The sequence below is a fragment of the Fundulus heteroclitus genome, chromosome 13 (assembly GCF_011125445.2).
Source record: "Fundulus heteroclitus isolate FHET01 chromosome 13, MU-UCD_Fhet_4.1, whole genome shotgun sequence".
Taxonomy (NCBI): Eukaryota; Metazoa; Chordata; class Actinopteri; order Cyprinodontiformes; family Fundulidae; genus Fundulus; species Fundulus heteroclitus.
In genome coordinates this window covers 32,453,462-32,463,905 of record NC_046373.1, presented here as the reverse complement: position 1 = coordinate 32,463,905, position 10,444 = coordinate 32,453,462, and the positions used below count along the sequence as shown (strand labels likewise).

At 42.8% G+C, this 10,444-nt stretch overlaps 1 protein-coding gene across 1 annotated transcript in view; it reads right to left on the bottom strand.

Moving 5' to 3' along the window:
• Positions 1 to 932: 932 nt before the first annotated feature.
• The window catches only part of eepd1 (endonuclease/exonuclease/phosphatase family domain containing 1), a 31,531-nt gene continuing 22,019 nt past the window's right edge, over positions 933 to 10,444 (bottom strand). Inside the window, exons 3-7 of the mRNA XM_012879128.3 lie at positions 5,274 to 5,384; positions 3,374 to 3,508; positions 2,814 to 2,952; positions 2,494 to 2,688; positions 933 to 1,380 (exon numbers count right to left, since the gene is read on the bottom strand). Of these exons, the coding sequence (XP_012734582.1) occupies positions 1,190 to 1,380; positions 2,494 to 2,688; positions 2,814 to 2,952; positions 3,374 to 3,508; positions 5,274 to 5,384 (771 nt within the window). The 3' untranslated portion in view covers positions 933 to 1,189. The remainder of the gene's footprint in view (positions 1,381 to 2,493; positions 2,689 to 2,813; positions 2,953 to 3,373; positions 3,509 to 5,273; positions 5,385 to 10,444) is intronic.

Here is a 10,444-nt window from a genome sequence, read left to right as displayed (position 1 = left end):
CCTGAGATTAAGAGTTTCATGCTCTACCGACTGAGATAGCCGCGATGTGACAATTGTCTATATATGAGACAAAGACCAACGGATTAGGTGAATGAGTTAACTATGGAGCTGCTGAGGAGCAGGAACAGAGGCTGACCACCGGGAGGTTCAGGGATGTGGTGACGGAGGATAAGCAGAGGGTCCTTGTGACAGAGGAGGATGCTGGGAAGGCAGCGATAGAGGCAGATCTCTGTGGTGACCCCGAGAAGAAAATGAAGATTGTAGTGCTTAAGTTTTGGAATTGTACAGTATATTGCTAGTATTTATACACATTGATATCAAAGGCTCATGTAGTTTTCTGTGGCTAAAGGCAAAGTTTGTTGCATAGGAGCGAGACAGAAATGCTTGTTTGCTTTCACCGAACAACAAACCTTGAGCAGAGAGTACTGCTTTGTAGTGAGATCAGTACATCCCAGCTAATCTTTTAGCCATTCTCTCCATGGTTCTTAAAGATAGAGATGGATAACTTTAATAATCCAACGTCTTTTTGTTTAGTTTGGTTACCTTGGTGACAAAATGATTGCTAGTCCCAGGATCAGAGGAGGCCTAGTGGGACTTTGCTTTTCTGCTTGGTAAGTTAGGATGTTAACATGTGACCCGGAAGCAATAAGCCCATTACAAGTTAAAAGGGATTTTTTTTTTGTATAGCCACTGTGCATAAAGTTCATTGTCTGTGTTCCCACTGTCCTACTGAGCTGGCATGCGCTGAAAAGCTGCCTTTCATCACTGAAGAGCACCTGTGATGAGTTCTGCATGGCAGACCATGGCAGACCATGCGATCCTCTGAGAAGAGAGACCAGGCTAATTCCAGCACCTCTGACCAGATGGCTCATTCAGACAGACAACATCTCATAAAGCATCTGTTTGGACACACAGCAGGCCAGATACAGTGCAAAGATCTAATAATTTCTCTTTATTTTATTTACACATAGAAAATGTTTGGCACATTTCTCTTTAAAGTACATAGTCTATATATATTTGAAAATCTTTATGGCTTGATGACTTATTAGTTACTACAGTAGATACTGAAACTCAGAAGGCATCTCTGTACTTCTTCACATTCGTTGGGAAGCGCTGCTCCAGCAGGATCCATGCAGGCCACGTCCCGCTGACACGGTCCGCCCGCTCACCGTCTTCACCGTGACTACTGTCATCGCTCATGTTTGGGCATCACGTCTCCTCTGTCCACCACTGCCATGGCAGGTCTGCTCATCTCCTTGGGAGCCAGGTCAGCGTAAAACTCAGCCACCACCGGACAGTGATCTGACGCCACGCCTCCCCACGACCAGTTATCTGGGATCCAGGGATTAGTCAAGCCCTCCCGTACTACCATGCAGTGACCTGTCAGAGGAAGAGACAATGTATGTTTTATTATGTCTATTGTGGATTTCATATGTATCTTATAGTATGACAGGGTACCAGGTAGAAAGAACATTTGTTTACAGGCCGTTTTAGGTTTTATGAGAGTGGGTGGGTTATGATGGATGGGGCCGGACGGTGACGAAGGGGTAAGGGGTTACTGGGTGTGGAAAGAGGATTGGATGTGGGTATGGGTGTAGAAGGGTTGTGTGGGGGGATGAGGGTGTGAGAAGGAGGGTGGGATGGGGGTGGATATGTGTGGGTATGGGAGGGTGGGTTAGATGAGTGAAAATGTGTGTGTGTGGGGGGGATATTGTGTGATTTTTAATGTATGCATTTAATGACTTAATGTTAACTGTTGCCAAGTGAGCCGGTACGTGGGAGGATTAAAAAAAAAAGCCTCTGCTTTAATCCTGCATCTTTAGCATCTGTACAAATATGTTATGTGTACCATTGAACCCTTTCAAATAAATAAAAACAAAAACAAAGAGACACATCGGGATAGAAGGACATCTGACAAGTGGGACTGCAAGTGAATGACAGAGGCAGGAGGCAAAAGACAAAAATTTAGGATCTGAAAATACGTGGGAAAGGGTGTGAGCCACCAGTTATTTCTTTAGATGTTTCCCCAATGAGCCAGAATACTGGTGAGGTAGGGACTTTATGCAGGGGGTGGGTAATGAGCACTCTGTGCAGAAATGTCATGGCCGCTCGTTTTCCAGGACAGGGTGGGGCTGCTGCTCAGAGAGCAGAATTCATGAGGAATATACAGACATGCATGAATTAAGTAAAATACCACTTTGGACATGATTTTGATGAAGGAATAGCATCATAGTTAAGAGCTCAAATAAGTAGATACAGGCATGATACAGGCCCTTTAAAATGCACATTTGAAAACCATGCATGGTATAGACATAGCAACAAGGATAAAGGATAATAAATACATAAAACATTACACAAATAAATAAAATGGTCAATAAAGTCGAAAAGGAAAAAACATACAACGGCTAAGATCACTAAACAAAAGATTGATTTGTACTGATTTGTTCTTCATACTGTGCCACCATGAAGCAGACCAGAGGATGAGGTACCAACCCGAGTAGATCTTCTTGAGGGAGCGACTGATCCAGATGTTATCCAGGCAGAGGGTGCCCTGAGGGCAGCGGGTGCTGATGTTGGTAAACTGGGTGGAAGGTACCAGGGCAAAGAACTTCTCCTTTCTCAGTATGTCAAACTCAGAGCTCTGTGGAGAAGAGCCGAAGTCTCCCAGGACGACCAACTCCTTCTCCCCTGCAGAGGAAATGATGATTTGACTTTCTAAAGAGACGTGAGATTGCGAGTGGGGGGGGGGGGGGTGCTACTGTTTGGAGCCAGTTCTGTGAAGCGGTGGCCTGAGTTCAGCCCGGCAGACTGACCTTTGAGAGTTTCCTGGATGCTGGGATAGAGGTGCTGACCCTTGTCTTCGTCTGAATGGTGGTTTTTGCTGCTGGACTCTCCTGCTGAGGTCGTGCTCTGCATGTGGACGCTCACCACCGTCAGCTCCACAGAACCAACCTGAAAGATACAATCTGTCACTACACCCAAAACAAACTAACCGAGGGCATTTGGTAGAGGAGTGTTAATGAACTCTACTACTACCCCAGTAAGGAATCATTCATTCACTACAGGCTGGTTCTCTACCAGCAGAGCCCTGCTTCCTTGTCCCAACTCCCAGTTAGAACATTGCAAACAATTACTGATAAATACTTGAAGAACAGAATAATACTAAAGCTAAATTTTGTTTACATAAGAGACAACCCTAAAGCTTTTCTTTTCTTAGCTCTCAATGAGACATTGTATCGCTCCAGTTTTTATTTTTATTTTTTGACACATCACCAACTCACAAAAGTTTATTTTCAAGCTCTTCACGAAACATACAGGCTCAGTTAAATGCCCCAAAATGCACGTTAGCCTCTTTTAGCTAAATGCAACTTACCAAAAAGTGAGCCAGGTACAGCTGAGGGTGTGCATGATTTCCGTTGCCATTGGCGACAGAATGGTCCAGGACCACAGCATCCTTCAGATCAATGGCAGATGAGCTGTCCCACAGAAAGCCAGAGAAGCTCACTCCCTGAACACAGAGAAAAAGTGGAGTCAGATATTGGTCTTTAATTAGAACCCGCAACACCTCGCTAACACTTTACCAACACTGGAGTTGTTTCTGACTATTTGTATGATTTATTCTGCACCTTTTTATCATCTTTTAATAATGTTCTAACGTCTCTACTCTCAGTGTTTTTTTAATCTCTAAAAGGCGCTATATGTAAATAAACTTTACCTACTTCTCTGACAGTTACAGACAGGAGTACCACTCATCATGGGTGCCATATTAGCTTTGGGCTTTCACTGACCTGCTTGAACCATATTACTACAGTGGAATAGTTCTACATCATACAACAAAGAGTAGTTATTAAGAACAACTGGCTGTATATGTCTGAGATATTATTCAATTCGATTCAATTCAATTTTATCTATATAGCGCCAATTCATGAAACATGTCATCTTGAGGCACTTTACAAAGTCAAAATCAATCGTATTATACAGATTGGTCAAAAATGTCCTATATAAGGGAACCAGTTGATTGCTTCAAAGTCCCGACAAGCAGCATTCACTCCTGGGGAACCGTAGAGCCACAGGGAGAATCGTCTGCATTGTCCATGGCTTTGCAGCAATCCCTCATACTGAGCAAGCATGAAGAGACAGTGGGAAGAAAAACTCCCCATTAATGGGAAAGAAAACCTCCGGCAGAACTGGGCTCAGTATGAACGGTCATCTGCCTCGACCGACTGGGGGTTAGAGAAGACAGAGCAGAGACACAACAAGAGAGACAACACTGTCTGTCTTATGGATTCTCCTATAGAGACAAAGGGTCAAAATGCTACGTACAACCTCAAATATAACGACGCTCGCACTAACATTTGGATACATTTCCTTCATGTGAAGTTCCATCGTTCTTCAAATGGTATACCTCTTGGATGAAGAGGAGCTGACCAAAAAGAACCCAATGATCCAAGCTAGGGCTGGATGATAATTCAATAACAATATATATTGATCAATAAACGTGTGGGTCAATAGAAACAAAAGGGTCAATAAAAAGTTCAACAGAAGAACAGCTCTCCTTCGTTTTGCATCATCTTTTGCCCATCATGGAGGTTGATACTACAGTCACTACATCCTACCAGCCAATTACAAACGCAGACCCAGGAAAGCTCCTTCACCAAGCTTCAAAGAGTTCAGAGAGCAAAGGTTCTTTTTTTCTTTCTTTAGTTTTTGTAAAATGTTGGTTGCATAAAGTGTTGTTTGAATTCAGTGTTCTTAATTTGAAAATAGGTCATTAAGCAACAGCATTAAATGGCCAGGGCTGCACTTACACATGTTTTGAATTTTATTGATATTCTTTTTTTCCTATATAGTCCAGCCCTACTCCGAGCACTACTGTAATTGTATTCAGGTGGAACGTTTCGTGGTCAGATGAAACAAACATGGACCTAATTGGCTGCCATGACAAGAATAAAGCTCAGAAAGGTGAATATGAGGCTTTCAAGAATAACACCATAGTGGCAACTTTCAAGAATGAGGGGGTGGCACCATGCTATGGGGCTGTCTCGCTGCCAGTGGTGCTCAGGTTTTGTTCAAAGTGGGTGGAATAATGAAGGCCTCCAGCTTGAATTGTGCTTTTTTTACAAACCCTGTCTCAGACTGGAAAGCTTTCTGATGTCTGGTGTTATATAAGGCAAAGTGTTTCTAAATTGGAGCAAACGTTCTGCCTAACATAATCTGAGAATAACCACGTCTGGTCGTGGAACAAGGTGTTTGACACACAGACACTTTCATACCCTGCTGGAGAGTCCCGTAGGCTTTTCAGACACGATGCTTTTCCACACACCTCGGGGCCATTTCCACTTCCGTACGCTGGCCAGAGTTCCTTGGTTTAACTCCACACAGAACTGGAACAAGAGAGGAACTTTGGTTAGAGCCACACGCAGATATTATGGTCCCAACTGATTCTGTAGCAGGAGACCTCAGCAGACAATTCAGCAAACTCTTCTAAGAGGTAAACTCATTTTTAACTCCAAGTGAAAAAAGCAAAGCTACCTTAGTGTGATAATGATCCAGTCAGACCACATTACTACAGGTAGCAGCTGGTTACCAGGTCCTGCTGTACCAAGACTTTCAAATGTCACGTGTCATACTGTTCCTACAGTTTTACGTTATTTCTGGGAGAGTCCAGAAGTACCGGAATTACCAGAATAGAGCACCCCCCCCCCCCTCCCCCACATGTTGCAGTGCGCTGCCTGGTCAGCTGGCTTTAAGATGGCTCATAAAAAAGAAAATCCCATTTGGAAATATTTCCAATCATGAAAAGCATGAACGACCATAACGTGGAACCTAAATGAACTTCTAGCAAATTTTGCGCGGACCGAGGGGCGGGGGCGTATCCATGTGTTTTTCACTATATGCACGCGCGAAAGCAACAAAAAAAAAAGGTTTTTTTTTTTTTTTTGGAATGTTGGCAAGGCGGCCGCCTCGCCAAGATAGCACTGCGGGAAACCCTGCAGCTTCATTGACGTAAGTTACTCTATAAAGAACAGAGCGATGAAAAGCCAGAATGTTCTGGTGAATTTTTAACATCCCTCTATCCATCATTTTCCTCTTATCCGAGATCAGGTTGCAGGGGCAACAGGTCCAGGAGAGAAACGCAGACATCCCTCTCCCCAGCGACATCCTCCAGCTCATTCAGGGGGATTGTGAACAGAACAACTAAATGTGTTTATTAATATATTATTGCTAGTGTAAGCATCAGAATTATAATAAAATTGCTGAACATCTAAACATATACATATTATATATTTGTGTTAATATACTTAGAAACTAGATAAGAATGGTATTTTAACTTACCTCTGCCTGATTCAAAGAACTGAAGAGCACAGGCAGTACGATCAGATAATAAGAGATGTAAGGGTAAAAAATGCTCCTGTGTTATGAATCAAGTTAACGTATCAAGTTAAATACAGTTAGGCTATAAATAACTTTAAACCCGATACAAAAGACATGAAAAATAAAGTGAAGCATTTAAAAGATTGACTGACCATAAAATATCTGTTCCTAAGTGTCTTTTCCAGCTGACTGAGCATTACAACTGAATGAGGATCGGGAGTTTTTGTACTCATTTTTCCTGCATTCACCGTGTGAATTTTCAAACGCCACCCTGTATTGTTAGGGGGTAACAATACAGGGTGGCGTTTGAAAATTCACACGGTCAAGAATTACCAGCAATATTTTTGGGTCATCTAGCCTGTCATAAGGGAAAGAAAATAGGGGTTCAAGTCATATTTTCACCTTTTAATTAATTAATTAATTTTCACAGGAATAGTACACATTAATGAACATTTCTGTAAATGTGTCAGTTTTAGCTACAAAGCTAACCATGTCATTCATGCATTTATAAATGTCACAGTTCCAAACTAAATATTTAGTTACCAAGCTAAATATTTAGCTTGGTAACTAAATATTGACATCGCCTCAGTCGTCTCTCATGTAACTTCCTTTATGCCGGCCGGCCGGGTCATAAAGCTACAGCTGGTTGTGTGGCTCAAGGGTAGCTGTTGGTGCGGTTCCTGTTACTGTAGATCAAGGTGACTAGATCTCTGGAGAGACCTGCTGGAAAATTTGCCATGATGGTTGGGGGGTGGGATCCTGCTACACTGGTTTCTCATTCATTTCTCAGTACATTGCAAGATCTTGGTTCTGGTAGCTTGAAACGGACTATACACCTCAGAAGCTTTAATCCCTGATGTCTTGTGATGCAGAGCGGTGGTGGTGGCATGCAGAAGGCTGAAAATGAAAAGGTGAAAGAGCTTTTTCTGCCACAGCACCGAGACCATAAAAGTCGGTCCCTGGACCATGCTGAGTTTTTTTAAAGAGAAAAAAAAAATCCATTCTTTTAAATGAAACTCGTGTTAAATGGTTTTAGTTTTTTGCTGGTAGACGGCACTTTGTGGTCTGTATGAAAATGCGTTGTGTGCATAAAACTTGACTTAATGCTGGATACAGGGCTGAGCAAAGAACTTTTACTATATGCTTCACTGCTCTGCAGGAAAATCTGTAATGAGACAGTTTTCGTGTGCGTAAGGAGAGTTTTTTTTTCAGTCCGGAATGACGTTCTGGCTCTGCCGTGGAGCTGAGTAGATACAGGCTCTCACTCTTTATTGGCCTTGTGTAGCTTATTAGCCAGAAAGGTAAGTAAGAGCTTTTGGAACATTTACAAATTTCTCAAGCAATTAAGCATAAAACAAATAGTGAATATACTGAGATTTGTTACTTTTTCTATATGACGGCTCAAGAGTAATATAGCGGTAATGTAACCCACTAATTTTATGCATTAATTTACATCATAGATCATTTTCTGACAACTGTGCAGCTTCTGGTGATTTAGGGAATTTTCTGTTCCTGTTTTGTTTCCTTTCTGCCTGAATTGTAAGTGGTGTGATGCTTCTTCCTAACACTAGGGGGCAGATGACTCTGCTTGTCAACGTGTTCCTCAGCAAACAGCCACCAAGAAACAATACAGAGTTCAGTGAACTCCAGTAGCCTGAGAGGAGGCTACTGGAGTTCATCCAGACAGCCTCAGAGCAAACAAGCCAGAAAGAGGAAGCTCCTGACAGTGACGTCACAGAACGCAGGGCTAATCAGCAGAGTTACATCCTGCAGAATGGCTAACTGTTCCTCCATCACGGCACAAGGGAACAAACATGTTCAGAACAGGTTAGAAGTAGACTCAGTGGGGTCAGTGGGAGAAAGCATGTTCCCTGTGCCACACCAGGAAATTCAGCCGGACCCCACCCACAAACACAAACACACACCAGGGACCCGTCTCTGAAGGGCCCCGGCCTTACAGACAACAGTTAACATGTGAAGGGACTGACTGACTGAAGGCTTATCCATGCTACAGCTACTGTATGAGTCTGGTTCACAGAACTGAACCGCTGTTTTTATTCTGCCTCAACATGAGCAGAAACAGCAACAACAGGCTTTGTCTCCATACTGGACACTGGATCAGGAGCCCTGAGGCAGAGACTGCAGGTAGACCAAAGACTCGGAGCGAAGTGGACTTCAGCTGCAGCTCGTGGATTCAAACCCAAACAGAATCAAAAGGGAAGCTTTCTAAATCATTCAGCTTGCATGTTTATTTGTTAAATGTCAGGATTTCCAAAGCTTACAGCTGTGAGAGAGGATGATTAATAATCCTTTCATTGCTGCACTGTTTGGATACAGTGAAGAAGAATATATTGTTCCTAATCAGTTCAACCCAATATCCACACTATTAGGCAAAACATTATGACCACTAACAGATGATTATCACCTGCTATTGGGTGGGATGCAGAATTCAGCAAATAAAACTTAAAGTTGATGAGTTAGAAGCAAGATAAATGGGCATGATCTGAACAGAAATGAAATGATAGAAAGAGTGGATCACAGTTTTTGGGGCTATATAGTGGTAGAATGCTCGGGATGGGGACAGTATTACCTGACAGCTGTGGGCCATTCCAGCAGGACAACCAGCCCTGATATGAAGCAAAGATGGGTCAGGAATAGTTTGACGAGTACCACGATGAGTTTGAGGTGTTGACTTGGCCTCCAAATGACCAAGATCTACATCCAGTCAATCGACTGTGACAGACAAACAAGCCTGATCCACTGGGACCAACCTCAGAATTTTCTGGACATAAAGGATTTGTTGATAACTTGGTGCCAGATAACACAGAATACCGTCCCTTAACGCCTCAAGACAGTTTTGTCAGCAAACGGCTGATCAATGCAGTTAGACAAGTGGTTATAATGTTATGTCTGATTATTGTATTTCTAATTTTGATAACACTGACTTTCGCTCCATTTCTCCTTGGTCTACTTTGCCATCAGGGGGGAGTGGTGGCCTAGACTACCGTTAAGGGTCCCCGAGCAAGGCACTTAGCCGCAGATTGCTCCACAGGCGCTGTAAGCTGCTCCCTGCTCCCTAAGGGAAGGGTTAAATGTTCTAACAGCTATGACCACTGAAGCTCTGTCTGGTGCTGATCCACTTGTTCAACAGATGATGTTGAGTTCCAGCAGAATAGAATGGATCCATTGAGATACAATCAATAAAGCCAATGGACTTTGGAGTCGGAGTTGATGAGGAACCAAACTGATTTTGCATATCAAAATTTCAGCTTTGTTCCTGTTGTTTTTTTTTCTTTACTTCAGAGATGGAACTTAAAATGCTATGAAGCTTATTACAAATGCACCTTTTCATTTGGCATAACAGAACCTTGGTTTTTAAATTAAATTTCCATCAACTGATGTTTCTCATTAAGTACATGTCAAAGCCAACAGGACCCTCAGACAGAGGCTGGTCCATCCTAAGGACTAATCCCCCAAAGCCTAAGATGAGCAGAGTGGTGTATGCAGATCAGTGCAGTGAGGAATGTTCTGATCTTTATGTTGGAGAAACCAAACGACCTCTCCACAGACACATGGCTCAACACAGGAGAGCTACCTCCTCAGGACAAGACTCTGCTGTCCACCTACACCTACAGGACAAAGGACCAAAATGTGAACATTTGGACAAATTTGGTTCGAAAGGGCAGTGAAGGAAGCCATTATGTTAAAAGAGAAAAAACAACCTTAAACAGAGGAGGATGACTTAGGTTTCAACTCTTAAAAACTTACAACACAGCAATTGGGTTGATTCCTTCCAATTATCTCCTCAATCCTCCCCTCCATGCAGATGATTTCTCCTGTAAGCCAGGCCAGCAATGACCCTAACGACTCCCCACTGCTAAGGGGTGGACCAGTTTTGGTTTAACTTGTATGTTATCTAAGCCAAAACAAGACCTTTGTTTGGGCAATAATATAAAGCTTGGAACTACACACTACTCCAGACATTTGAATTGAGAAAGCTTTCTGGATGGGAAGCTTAGTTTTTTGGAATGATCCTGAGCTGGATGACTGAGAATCTTCACTACCAAAT